This window comes from Cherax quadricarinatus, chromosome 85 (assembly GCF_038502225.1).
Source record: "Cherax quadricarinatus isolate ZL_2023a chromosome 85, ASM3850222v1, whole genome shotgun sequence".
Classification (NCBI taxonomy): Eukaryota; Metazoa; Arthropoda; class Malacostraca; order Decapoda; family Parastacidae; genus Cherax; species Cherax quadricarinatus.
Window position 1 is genome coordinate 6,277,401 of NC_091376.1, and position 14,793 is coordinate 6,292,193.

The 14,793-nt window shown below is 38.4% G+C and overlaps 1 protein-coding gene across 9 annotated transcripts in view; it reads left to right on the forward strand.

The window, feature by feature from the left end:
• Nucleotides 1-14,793, forward strand: part of LOC128703277 (calcium-activated chloride channel regulator 1) — a 482,928-nt gene that overhangs the window by 403,409 nt on the left and 64,726 nt on the right. For all 9 annotated transcript variants that reach the window (XM_070103296.1, XM_070103298.1, XM_070103299.1 and 6 more), the window contains 3 exons: nt 599-699; nt 1,378-1,534; nt 10,576-10,789. In XM_070103296.1, coding sequence (XP_069959397.1) covers nt 599-699; nt 1,378-1,534; nt 10,576-10,789 — 472 coding nt within the window. The remainder of the gene's footprint in view (nt 1-598; nt 700-1,377; nt 1,535-10,575; nt 10,790-14,793) is intronic.

The following is a 14,793-nucleotide window of genomic DNA, read 5'->3' on the forward strand; positions in this document are numbered from 1 at the left end:
ATATGCAAGATTACAGGTACGCCTTGCTACTTCTACTTACACTTAGGTTACGCTACACATACGTGTACAAGCATATATATATACATACCCCTCTGGGTTTTCTGCTATTTTCTTTCTAGTTCTTGTTCTTGTTTATTTCCTCTTATCTCCATGGGGAAGTGGAACAGAATTCTTCCTCTGTAAGCCATGAGTGTCATAGCAGGCAACTAAAATGCCAGGAGCAAGAGGCTAGTAATCCCTTCTTCTGTATATACACATATTACAAAAGTTAAAAAGAAAAACTTTCAGGGTTTTTTTTTTTGGCCACCCTGCCTTGGTGGGTTACAGCCAGTTTGTTGAAAGAAAAAGAATATATGTGTAAATTACCTAGGATAACCCAAAAAGCCAGAGAAAGTGACTTATTTCCATTGGGGTCCTTGCTTATTTCCATTGGGAATACCATGATTCTGGAGAGGGGAGGTGAAGCTACCTTCCCTCAAATCAAATCTAATTTCCTCATATTCCTGAGATGCTGCTTAAGCTTATGGGTTTAGCACTTCCCCATGATATAATAGCAGAGTAATGATACTATTGACTGTAAGCTTCAATGTTGTGACAGAAAGACCCGACTACTGCTGTGGAAGCTACATCCCTCTACACCGTGCAGGTGGTCATAACACTGGCAACTTCACCAGAATAACAGTTGCAGGATCAGTTAAGGTCAGTAGTTTAAAGGGATACATCTTAACCAAAAATATCCTAATAATAGTGGAAGACTGGAAACATCCTTAAGAAAGCTTGAAAAATTGTAAAAATATTATAAAATGTCAAGGTTTGCATACAGATATAAAGTAAATACATATATATATACAATATAAGGACAAAAGAGCCCACTCATAGAGAGGCAACATTTGATTTTAAACTTTTTATTCTTTGTATATACAGTATAAACTTTATTAATATTTTAACAATAGGGGATATTTGGCAAACTAATGGTACTATACCATTGTATAAAAATATTTTTCTTGGCATTTACTGTAAAATAATTATTAATATTTTGTAGTACCATACAATATTACCATAATAATATGTATTAAAATATACATGACATTGTAGGAATATAGTTATTCTTGGAAATAGAGAAGCTTGTGTGATTGTGTTTCTTCCTTCAAGGGATGGGGTGCACTGTCATACTGCAAAAAGCTCTTGATCCATTTAGTTAGAACCACCCTCCCTTTTTATCAAATCTGATGACTTCCCATTCCTTAGGTGCAGTATGGTCCCCTATGGGTTTAGTGTTTCCCTGTTCATATAAAAATAAAGTTCCTCAGATTGAACTTGATGTGCCCAGTACTGAAAGATGTGTTCAAAAATAAAAATGATGCTTTTCTTCACTAGGTAACAGAGATACCAGAGAAAGACACTCAACCTCCAGCCCCAGTGAGGGATCTTCACATTGTTCTCATGGATGATGTCAAAACTGATGTTCTCTCAGGTCATTACAATGTCAGTCTCAGCTGGACCGCTCCTGGAGATGATCTTGATCTTGGCATAGGTTAGTTTAAAATACTTAGAGGTTTTACTTTCACGTTCCAAGTTTTTCTTCTTGAGAATTGTAATTTTGAGTTCAATAAACTCGCTTATAAAGCTCCTCTACATTATTGTTTTAAATACACCGGCTGTCTATCACCGAGGTCGAGTGACCCAAAAAACAAGAAACACTTTCACTATCACTTGTTCCATTACGGCATCATCAACTACAGCTCGTCAACACCCAAAGGTATACCCCAGGTGTGCAGTCATCAACAATGACTCGACACCTTTGATAAAATTCTACAGGAAAATAGTATGCTGAGGTGGCAAAACGAAACCTACGAAAAACTGATTGCAGACCTAGAGCTCTCTCTATTTCCCCAAAACACAAGGATTAGTGACCTAGAGTGCCATCTAAGAATACAAAACTCAAGGATTAGTGAACTAGAAGACAAACTAACAGTCTTAACAAACACAACCAAGCAACACAAAAACCTGCAAACAACTGTAGCCACAACTGTGCCACCAAGCTGTCAGAAGCTACACAAAATTGGAGGTTAAACATGGAATCCCAGTGGAGTGCATGCTTCCAGTATCAAAGGGACATGATTGAACAAGACAAGCTCCTAGACTCTCTTATTTTAACCAGCTCTAACTTACCATCAGATACAAACCATGACAACTGCACCAACAAAGCACTTAAGCTAATAAAAGATGAGATACATATTAACACTGACACCAGCCATATCAAGGAGGCCCGACTGCTAGGCAGGCCGGGTAAAAACCAAAGTGTTATGTTAAGATTCAATTCTATTGATGTGAAAAAGGACTTAATAAGTTCCTCCATCAAGAAAAAGAGTAATGTGTATGTTAATGAGTGCCTTACTAAACAGTGACAGAACCTACTATGCAGACTTAGAAAACTTAAACGTGATAATGTAGTAATCAGTGTTTTACGCATGATGGCATGATCATGGTAAAATTATCAGACTCGGGTTGCATGTTTGAAATAACAAATGAGCATGAGCTAGCATATTTTTTCACATTCACTTGTCTGACTGAATCTTGTTAAGCTGCATCTCGACATAACATGAACCATGTACAGTGCTTTAGTATAGCGCAATACACCCCATTCTTTTCATTTGTCTGACTATTCGTCATAAGTGATTATTTACCATATTGTTAAAAGTGTATGTTACTTAGCAACATTAGGTGCTAAAAAACAGGTACTAAATCAGGTGCTAAAGAGTTTTTGATTGAATCTACTGGCAGGGGTTAAGTATGTTGTTGGATATAAAGTAGGAGTAAAGTCGTTTGTGTATTATTTTTTCAAATACAGTAGGGTCCCGCTTATATGGCAGGCTAGGTTCCAGGCCACCGCCGTAAAGTGGAACACCTCTTTTTCTGCTTATAAATGCATATAAATACAGTGGACCCCCGCATACCGTTGGCATTACATAACGTTAAATCCGCATACCGATACATTTTATCGCTAAGATTTTGCCTCGCATACCGCTAAAAAACCTGCTCAACGCTATTCGTCCGAGACACGTCTAATGTGCGGCCTGAGCCAGCCTCACATGTTCCGCCGGTGGCATTGTTTACAAGCCAGCCTCCGCGGTAACATCCATGCATACAATCGGAACATTTCGTATTATTACAGCAGTTTTGGTGATTTTATCTGCAAAATAAGTGACCATGGGCCCCAAGAAAGCTTCTAGTGCAAACCCTGTGGTAAAAAGTGTGAGAAATATTATCGAAATACTGTGGTACCATGGTCAACTGCTGCTGCTGCTGTAGCACTGTCAGCTGCTGCTGCTGCTGTAGTACCATCTGCTGCTGCTGTAGCATCATCTGCTGCTGCTGTAGCACTGTCAGCTGCTGCTGCTGTAGCACTGTCAGCTGCTGCTGCTGCTGCTGCTGCTGCTGTAGCACTGTCAGCTGCTGCTGCTGTTGTAGCACCATCTGCTGCTGCTGTAGTACTGTCAGCTGCTGCTGCTGTAGCACCGTTGTTGGTGTGGCTTATTGAGAATACCAAGAAACAATTAACCCCAGAGGGTTAGCCACCCAGGATAACCCAAAAAAGTCATTGTCATTGAAGACTGTCTAACTTATTTCCATTGGGGTCCTTAATCTTGTCTCCCAGGATGCAACCCACACCAGTCGACTAACACCCAGGTGAACAGGGAAAAATGCCTGGAACTAGTGCTCATATTGGTGAATTTAAAGCCAGCAAAGGTTGGTTTGAGAGATTTAAGAATCGTAGTGGCATACACAGTGTGATAAGGCCTGTTCTGGAAGAAAATGCCAAACAGGACCTACAGTACTCAGGAGGAAAAGGCACTCCCAGGACACAGTGTCTCATCAGTCATTGCTGCATCTTCAATAAAGGTAAGTGTCATTTATTCTTCATTTAGTAGAGTAGTACATGCACAATATATATTGTGCATGTACTACTCTACTATTGTGCATGTATCCTTCTCTTTGTGTGTAGGAAAATGTATATTTCATGTGGTACAAATTTTTTTTTCATACTTTTGGGTGTCTTGCATGGATTAATTTGATTTCCATTATTTCTTATGGGGAAAATTCATTTGCATAACGATAATTTCGCATAACAATGAGCTCTCAGGAACGGATTAATATCGTTATGCGGGGGTCCACTGTACTAGATAACAAGTTTACACTAACATATATTAAGTTAGCAATAGAACTAAGCATTAAAAACAATAAAAAAGTAAAATGCACATATAGTACACTCATTACTTACTTTAAAATATTTGTAGTCTTAATCTAGGGTGAGACAAGTAGTATTTACTGTAAGAAATCAAGTGTGGTATATAGGGTAGTCAGCCAGGCTACCATACCAGGCCACCCACCTACACATAATATTCTATGACATTTAAGCATCCCAGAACGATAAAATGCATATACAGTTCACTCATTACTTACCCTAAAATATTTGTAGTCTTAATGTAGGGTCAGAGGTGAGTAAATGAGATAAAACAAATAAATGAGAGAGAGAGAGAATGAGGGAGGACAGGCGCAGAGTTATGTAAACAAACCAGGTGAATGCCAGTTTTGTAAACAAACCAGGTGTACACGTCTGGTTTGTGTACAAGTTACATTGTGTACAAGTTGTCTCTACATTGATACGGTAGAATAAATAAAGAGGAACACTCCCATTCTCATGTAACACCATTTTTAAAACAAATGAAGCTCTGAGTGAAGGCAATGGAAATAAGTCACAATCACTTTTTTGGGTTATCCTAGGTAATTTACACATATGCTGCTATGTATGATAATCTATGTAACTGTATTTGTGTATACCTGAATAAACTTACATACGAAGGGAATAATTTTCTACAGTTACCCCCAGTAACACATTTTCTCTTATGTTGGACTAGAGAAAATGTTACTTTTGCCGTCACTCATATAAGTTGTCGGCTACCACATCTCATATTTATGTTTATTTATTCTACTGTGGGGTGTATTTATCATCTTTGTATGTTATGTGCCGTCTTTATTACATAATTTTTAAAAAAATACCATAGATGGATTAATGAAAATATGTCTATTAATGTAATATACGACATTCAATGAGACTCGGTGATTATTATTATTATTGTTATTATTATTCTTTCAACACACCGGCTGTATCCCACTGAGGCAGGGTGGCCCAAAAGGAAAAACAAAAGTTTCTCCTTTTACATTTAGTAATATATACAGGAGAAGGGGTTACTAGCCCCTTGCTCCCGGCATTTTAGTCGCCTCTTACAACACGCATGGCTTACAGAGGAAGAATTTTGTTCCACTTCCCCATGGAGGTAAGAGGAAATAAACAAGAACAAGAACTAGAAAGAAAATAGAAGAAAACCCAGAGGGGTGTGTGTATGTATATGCTTGTACATGCATGTGTAGTGTGACCTAAGTGCAGGTAGAAGTAGCAAGATGTACCTGAAATCTTGCATGTTCATGAGACAGACAAAAGACACCAGCAATCCTACCATCATGTAAAACAATTACAGGCTTTCGTTTTACACTCGGCAGGACGGTAGTACCTCCCTGCGCGGTTGCTGTCTACCAAGCTACTACCTAGAATTATTATTATTATTATTATTATTACTAATATGGTGTCTCAAGACATAAGACACTCTTACTGATTTTAATGTGTACCTGCATGCCAGCAGAGTGTGTAAGTTTATGTAGGTACAGGTATACATAAGTATAATGATCAGAGTATACATAAAATATGAAATAACTTGAAAACACTTGAAATTTTGGAGTTTCTAGACATAATGGAGAGACTTAGTGCTTAAGGATCTCAAAGAGAGTGTAAACAAACTGGGTGGGGCGCGGTGACCATATTAGAAAGTCAGGTGGGGGAAGCCGTATAGAGAGTTTTGGTCATAATTTGAAATGACCGTATTAGCAGAATGCCGTAAAGCAAAACGCCATAAAGCGGGGCTCTACTGTATTTTAGAAAGTAAGGGCAAGGAGGAGGTTCATGGACTTGGGACTTCATGGTTAGGTCTCTCTTATTTTGTTTTTAAGAAAAAAAGGGGGGGGGGAACATGGAGGGGCAGCTCCCAATGGAAAAGAACCGTAAGTCTCTCCTTCCATGCTGTACCCTACCCTTCAACCCAGTAAACTAGCAATCCCAGATAGCAACCTCATATCTACCGAGCCACCTCAGTGGACAAAAGGGAGGACAGTCGGAAATCTGCTACAAAGCATACCTCCTTTGGCCACCACCACCTGGAATCTGACAGGCATCCTCCAGAGATACACCCATCACCTGAAAGACGCCTGAAGCCTTTTCCCTGGTAGACCAGAGAGGGATCAGGATCTCTAGATGACACAGATTTCATGGCAAACTACACTACCACCAAGAACCTAAGTGGAAGGAGATGGATCCCAGAACCCCCTTCTCAGGTCTAGGAACTACAAAGCCTAAGGAGATCAACCTCAAAGGCAGAAACAGGAAAAGGAAAGTGGAGAGATGAGGTGAGGAAGAAGGAAGGGGATATTGGGGGTAATTAGGTTTGGTCTGAGGAAGAAGACCAAAAAGTCTAATTCCTCAGACCAATAGCCTCTTCACCACACCGAAGAGCCCCCCCTTGAAGAAGTAGAGGTCTCCATCCACATTCGCGAGGGTTAGGGGATCAAGAACCCTGTGAATGTTGAAAAATCACGAATGTTTGGTGCCCAAATATATTGTAGGGAAATATAATAATAGCATTTACTTAGCCTAACAATATTGCTTCCTTAACCTATTGAACCATGGACAATCATAAAACACATGAAAACATCATAAAATATTGTACTAGTGCCAGCCCTTTGGTAAAGGTGAGAAAGAGTATAGAATTCAAGAAAGAACTTGTAGCAGAGTACCAAAGTGGAGGAGGAAGAGAGAGGGAAGAATGTGCCTTCTTCAGTGATTCTAAGATATGTATGATACTAAAGCAGCATGAGTCGATAAAGGCTATAATGCCAGCCAGCGATAAAGTGTAGCATTAACAGTGTAGCATGTAAGTTAAGCAATTAATCGATAGAAAAAGGACAGCACGAACCTAACTGTTCCAATGTTGGAGTTATATAACATCGCCGTCTCTAGTCTCTACCGCCTCCACCACCATGTAAGGCTTATGTCTCGGTGGCCCTTATACACCCAACAACACCAACACAACAACACTCATGACATAATGACATATTTTATTCATTCTAGAGTATATGTCATGTTTCTATGCTATTAATATTGTTTATTATGTCATGTTAGATGAATTGTGATTGATAAATAAGCTGTAGAGTTGATATTAGTGTCATATTGAAGGACTATCCTGTCTTATCTCCAAACAAACTCTGCCACTGCTACGATTCTTAACGTATGTAATGACATATTTTAAATATGATTGGGCGGCTGGGAATTCGCGAATGTTCGAAGCCCACGAAAGTGGAAAAGCGAATGTTGAGGGAGACCTGTATTTACTATGCACCCTCTGCTCACTTACCAATGTACTTGTTTACTGATGACCAGTATGCATACCTAAATAATGTATATTAGAGCTGATTTCTTCTATACTGTTTATTTCAGTATACAGTACACTACTGTTTAAACGTTTAAAAATATACTAAAAATGTTATAAATGGTGCAAAGGTGACATTAAAACAATATCAGACATGATTGACACAAACCCGCAAGGAGCATTATAGTATGCTCCTTGCTTAGCAATGAATATGTTTATCAACATGGTCTTAGGAATGAAACTCCATCATTAACCCTTTCACTGTTGAGACCCCTAATCCTGAACTCACTCTGTATCAAAGAATCCCCCCCCCCCCCCAACAAAAAAAAAAAATTCTGATGAAATGATAGAGAATCTCTTTCCAATGGTAATGCCACCAAAAGTATGAAATTTGGTGTTAAACTTATGGAATTACGCTTTCGTGATGTTTGCGGTTTTGGCAATATATACGCATCAGCAGTTTCACCCACTTTGAGCCCTATTTTCAGCCAATTCCATTGTTCCAGTCAACCAAACTCATAGCTATTTCTTTAGAACTCCATTTGTTCTATTGACTGAGTACAAGAAAGCACCCATTTACTGATTTCAGCTACCCAATAAAGTGGTCAGAAATTGGCAATTTGGCCAGTTTCACTCAAATTTCAAAAGATGCCAGTTTCAAAATAGGATCCAAAATAAACAATGCAGACATTCCTGGCACTAAAATAACATTTTCTCTGTTCATTAGTCATGTCTCCAGGCCCCTCTTATATTACTCTTGCTTTCCATTTTGAATTTTTATTCACACAAAAAAATAGAAGATTTACTGTTATGCAGACTACTGGATTATTATATAATTCTATACATAATGTCAACTCATTTGGGACTGTGTATTAGACTGGCCAGTTGGACATCGGCAAAAATCAAACATTTCCACTATTTTGAGCTCAATTTCAAATTACAGTGGACCCCCGGTTAACGATTTTAATCCGTGCAAGAGGGGTAATTGTTATGCGAAATAATCGTTATGCGAATGAATTTTCCCCATAAGAAATAATGGAAATCAAATTAATCCGTGCAAGACACCCAAAAGTATGAAAAAAAAAATTTTACCACATGAAATATACATTTTCCCACACACAAAGAGAAGGATACATGCACAATAGTAGAGTAGTACATGCACAGTATATATTGTGCATGTACTACTCTACTAAATGAAGAATAAATGACACTTACCTTTATTGAAGATGCAGCAATGACTGATGAGACACTGTGTCCTGGGAGTGCCTTTTCCTCCTGAGTACTGTAGGTCCTGTTTGGCATTTTCTTCCAGAACATGCCTTATCACACTGTGTATGCCACTACGATTCTTAAATCTCTCAAACCAACCTTTGCTGGCTTTAAATTCACCAATATGAGCACTAGTTCCAGGCATTTTTCCCTGTTCACCTGGGTGTTAGTCGACTTGTGTGGGTTGCATCCTGGGAGACAAGATTAAGGACCCCAATGGAAATAAGTTAGACAGTCTTCGATGACACTGACTTTTTTGGGTTATCCTGGGTGGCAAATCCTCTGGGGTTAATTGTTTCTTGGTATTCTCAATAAGCCACACCAACAACGGTGCTACAGCAGCAGCAGCAGCTGACAGTGCAGCAGCAGCAGCAGCTGACAGTGCAGCAGCAGCAGCAGCTGTACCACCAATAGTAGCGATGGTTGATTGGGGTTTATTATACAACCTGGCCAGCTCGGAGACATGCACTCCACTTTCATACTTATCAATGATCTTTTTCTTCATCTCTATTGTAATTCTCACCCTTATTGCTGTAGGGTTGGCACTAGAAGCTTTCTTGGGGCCGATGGTCACTTATTTTCCAGAAAAAGCACCGAAAACACTGTAATAATACGAAATATTCCAATTGTATGCTTGGATGTTACCGCGGAGGCTGGCTGGTAAACAATGCCACCGGCGGAACATGTGAGCGTGGCTCAGGCCGCACATTGGACGCGTCTCGGACGAAAATCGGTAAGCGGGTTTTTAAGCGGTATGTGAGGCAAAATTTTTGCAATTAAAGTAAGCGGTATGCGAAATAATCGCTATGTGATGCCATCGTTATGCGGGGGTCCACTGTACTTTTCATCATGAAACCAATCAAAATCATCTCTATTTCTGTAATATATCTTCCATTCTCTCAAATGAGATCAAGAAAACGAAAATACAACCATAAATACCATATGAAAATACATATCAAATTCGGCATTTTAATCCAAAAACATGGTTGGAGTTTTTTTTCTCTCATTATGCAGTGTGGTGCAGGATTTTTTTATACTGTGCACAATGACCACACAGACCCATTCTCTCACATGTAGGTCTACCAGCTTTCTCCTGATAGATTTGAAGCCGCTAGAATTTTGGGGTATTAATACGTCACTAACACTGGCTTGTAAGCTGTACCTATACGCCACCAACAATGACAGGGTTAAGTGAGGAGAGGCTGTACTGTACTTTTTATTGTTATTCTAGAGTGTACTCTTTCTACTTATTAAAAAAAAGTTTAGTGTAAAACATTATAGGGTGTTATGATGGCAGCAGCCTCATACATCTCATGTTTACCACATCTCTTGATAACATCATTTCCCCTTGTGCTTGTTTTAATTTCATGTTTTGTTTATCATTGTCCCTAAGCATAAAAAATTCACAATGAAGTGTTTAGCAGAAGCTTTTGCAGTACACTGTATGATGTTTGCATGACAAAATCGCCTAATGATGCATTTCTCAGAATGTATTGCTGTCGTTAAGCAATGCATGACTGTATTAGATCATCTAACATACCACTGAGGAAACCCAAAAGACTGGTTACAGAGAGAGAGCATAGGAGATGGTACAAAAAAAGAAAATGGGTCACCGAACTGCTTAAAAATATAACACACATTTAAGTTGTGCTAAAAATTGTAAAGTTTAATTCATAAATGTAAAATAATGTTTTTATCAATATGCCAAATATTACTAATCTTAATGTTATTGTATACTTATTCATGCTTGTAATTTTTGTTTCTACAGCATCAGACTATGTACTTCGTATGACTAGCAACAGAAGCGACTTGGCAGAGAAGTACTTTAACAATGCATCCAATGAGACACTACTTGACCTCAGTGGTTACTCACTCGGTGTTGAAGCAGGAGAAGAGATCACCATTATCTTAAAACTATTCCTAGTGAGCGATGTCACTTTCTACTTCGCACTGCGTGCAAAGGATGAAGTAGGAGGAGAAAGGTCAGTTTTTAGGGATTAGATATTTCTCATGGTTGTATATGCATTTACAATCTGTTCTTTCTATATATTGCTTATGCTAGCTTAATCAGTTTTATTATTGCATTTATAGGAACACTAAACCCATAAGAGGTCATACAGCACCTTAGAGAATGGGAGGCATTCAGATTCAGTCCAAGGAAGGGAAGCACAGGTCTGAGTCCTTAGATCAAGAGCCTCTAACTGGACTCTATAACACTTCGTTTGAGATGGTTATTGAGCTAAAAAAGAAAAGTTATGCATTATAAACTTATAAAGAATTTGTGTTTTTCCACTTGTTATTTTAACTACAGCTCCGCCATCACAAATCTGGCAATCAGACATCTGGTTCCATCAGCTATTCAGCACTAACTTCGGCCAGCATAATTTCAAATTTCCAGGGTTGCCACACCAACCTGCTGGTTCAATAAAAAGATAAACATAGCCAAAGCCGGTATTAACAGTCTCTTTAGATTTAATGAAGCCCCTACATATGTCAAAAAACATCTGTATAAAATGATGATAAGACCAACACTCGAATGCCCATGTGTCCCAATGTCATTAACAACAAAGACCAACATGCTAAAGTTGCAACGGGTCCAGAATAGAGCTCTCTGCTTTATTACGGGTACCAGGAGGAGAGACAGAGTTAAAATGGCAGATTTACACGTACAAAGGATATTACTGCCTTAAATGTACGCCTTGATACCCTGAAGAAGAAACAACTCTATGCAATGCAAGAGCTCTACATGCCAGATAGAGAACATCCTCTCCAAGTTGAAAATACCACGGATTATATCATCAATACTCCTCCTCACAGGACCCAAAGAATGACTCCCACAGAGGGTACATCGCTTCATCCATAAAGACAATTACCATCGACCAATGATCTTGAGCAACCTCCCTGCAGATGAAGATGATTGGGTAACACCAGAACCCTTCTATGTATACTAAGAAAATCATTGCCCCCAATTAGGGGGTGATGATAAGAAGCTAACATGTCAAGTAATTCTTTACGAATTGTCCAGACAATTATCGCCTTCATTGTCGTTTAAATATTCGTTGTGCAATCGCAAAAAAAAAAAAAAAAAAAAAAAACAATTGCAACTTGTATAATTACTACCAATTCAGAGTCATGTATTTTATATCTATGTGACTCTGATGGATTAGTATTATACCTCTTCAAGAATATTTTATTATTCCACATACACTTTTTAAATTGCACCAAAGTGGTTGGGCCACTTACCTTTTATATCCTACCTCTCTCCTCCCTCCCACTCTTTTCCAATATTTCTATCCTTACCCATCCTTCTTCCTTACCCATCTTACCAAAGACTCTGGTCATAAGAAGAAAAATACCTGGTGGTACTGTTTGGTGGCACTACTTGTACTTGCTGCATAAGTCATTCCAATTTCATTTTCTCCTCTTATTGTTATAACCTTAGTGGTATATTTTCGTATGGTTTTTGTGGTTGTATTCTCATTTTTTGGTCTCATTTGATAGAATAGAAGATATATTACAGAAATAGATATGATTTTGATTGGTTTCACAACAAAAAGTACCTTGAGATTGAGCTCAAAGTAACGGAAATGTTCAATTTTGGCCTATGTTCAATGAACTTTCTTGTGTAAGTCAAGTTGGTTAGCTTTATTAAGCGTATTCTAACCTAACCACTCTGTAATCCGGCAAACTCAATAATCCGGCACACTACAGGTCCCAATGATGCCGGATTTGTGATGGCAGACCTGTATTACAAACATACACATATTATAAAGTGTTATACAAAAATTCTTTGGATTTGTAAAGTCTCATCAGCAACCTTTACTTTTTTATTTAGCTATTAAGCAGACTGCAGCTGCTGTTATTAAGCTGGCCTGTATTTTATTCCTTGAGTTCCTAGACAGGGCGATTATTATTATTCTAATTGAAACTAAGCACTAACTCACAAGGGTCATACAGCACTAGGCAGGGTGAGCAATACATGAGACATACCAGTGAGATATTAATTTTATTTTTAGTATAAAATTCATGGTATCTATTGCAGGCTTCTGGAAATAGTTTTTAGAATTACCATCATTTATAAGGTTTTCTATATGTAGAGTGTACAAGAGAGTGCACATTTAGTAGTTTTAGGTTAGTACAGCCTGCTTTCTACAACAGACTTCAGAGCTGCCATGCATATAGGCTTATCTCTGGGAAGTATAATGAAAGTCAGTGGGAAAAACTACAGTGGACCCCCGCTTAACAGTCACCTCCCAATGCGACCAATTATGTAAGTGTATTTATGTAAATGCGTTTGTATGTGTATGTTTGGGGGTCTGAAATGGACTAACCTACTTCACAATATTCCTTATGGGAACAAATTCGGTCAGTACTGACACCTGAACATACTTCTGGAATGAAAAAATATCGTTAACCAGGAGTCCACTGTATTTTGATGAAGTAAGATTCATCAAATAAATGTTCTTTTCCTATATACAACTCTTTTATTAAGCAGGGCTAAATGTATAGTGGAACTTTGACTTACAAGTGTCCCAACATACGAGTTTTTTGAGTTATGAGCCGTCCCTGGGTCGATTGTTTGCTCTGAGCTACGAGCCACCTCCCCATCCCCTTCCCCTGGCTTCCCCCTCAACCCAAAACCTGGACACCTCGCTTGTTTATCTATGATTTCATGCTTTAATTCCATGGAAATCAATTTCTTTTTCTTCTCACCACTGTCCTTTACTTTCTTAGGACCCATGCTTAGAAAAATGAAATTTGGCCAAATGACTGTCAAATATGTAAGTAAATCATGAGAAAACGGCTCCCACAGTGAGGTAAACAGTGAACTGAGTTGGCAGCGTTCGTTATTATTATAATAATAATAATTATTGTTATTATTATTATTATTAATTTAGGTAACTAGAGCACAGATCCAATTTCCTAGATCAAAAGCCCCTCACCAGCATCAAGGTTCCTTGACACTGGTGAGGGGGCTCTTGATCTAGGGAATTGGATCTGTGCTCCAGTTCCCTAAATTAATAATAATAATAATAATAATAATAAAATAATAATATAATAATATTATTATTATAATGATAGAGCTTCAGTTCCCTAAATTAATAATAATAATACATAATACATATGTAATAATAATTGAGAATCCTGCCGCTAGATGGCACTACTGATGCCAAAACATCGTACATGTTTACATAACTATGGGAGCAGTTCTCTTGTGCTTGTTTGCATTTTTTTAAATGCCACAAAGACCTCTTTAGTCATTTTTTCCTAAAGCCAAATTTCTTTTTTTATCCCCCTATAATTTTTGCTAACCATGGGTCCTAAGAAAATAAGCACAACATTGCTTCACCACTCTCTTAACCTCTCTCTTTTTCTCCATATACTCTTCCCTCCTTGCATCACTTCTACTTTGTAAAAACTTCTCATATGCTAACTTTTTCTCCCTTACTACTCTCTTTACATCATCATTCCACCAATCGCTCCTCTTCCCTCCTAATAATAATAGTCATAATAATAATAGTAATAATAATAATAATAATAATAATAATAATAATAATATAATGATAGAGCTTCAGTTCCCTAAATTAATAATAATAATACATAAGAACAGTGCTGAGAAGAAAAAGATGATTTCCATGGACTTAACCAGGCAATACATCATACGCTGTACCCTCAGCATCCCCCATCCTCAACATCCCCCACCCTCAACCTCCTCCACCATCTCTGCTCCAGTGTGTAAGTACAGTGGACCCCCGCCCAACGGCGGCATCAAGTAACGGCAAATTCGTCTAACGGCACTCTTTGTCATAAAAAATGGCTCTACCAATGGTGAAAAACTCATCTAACGGCGTTCGGCCCAAATGTGTCCATGCAGCCGGAGCACGGCGTGAGGAGGCCCAGCCACTCCAAGACTCAGTGTGCCATTGTTTACAAGCCATTGTGGTCGATTCCACATGTACCTGTGATATACAGTGGACCCTCGACC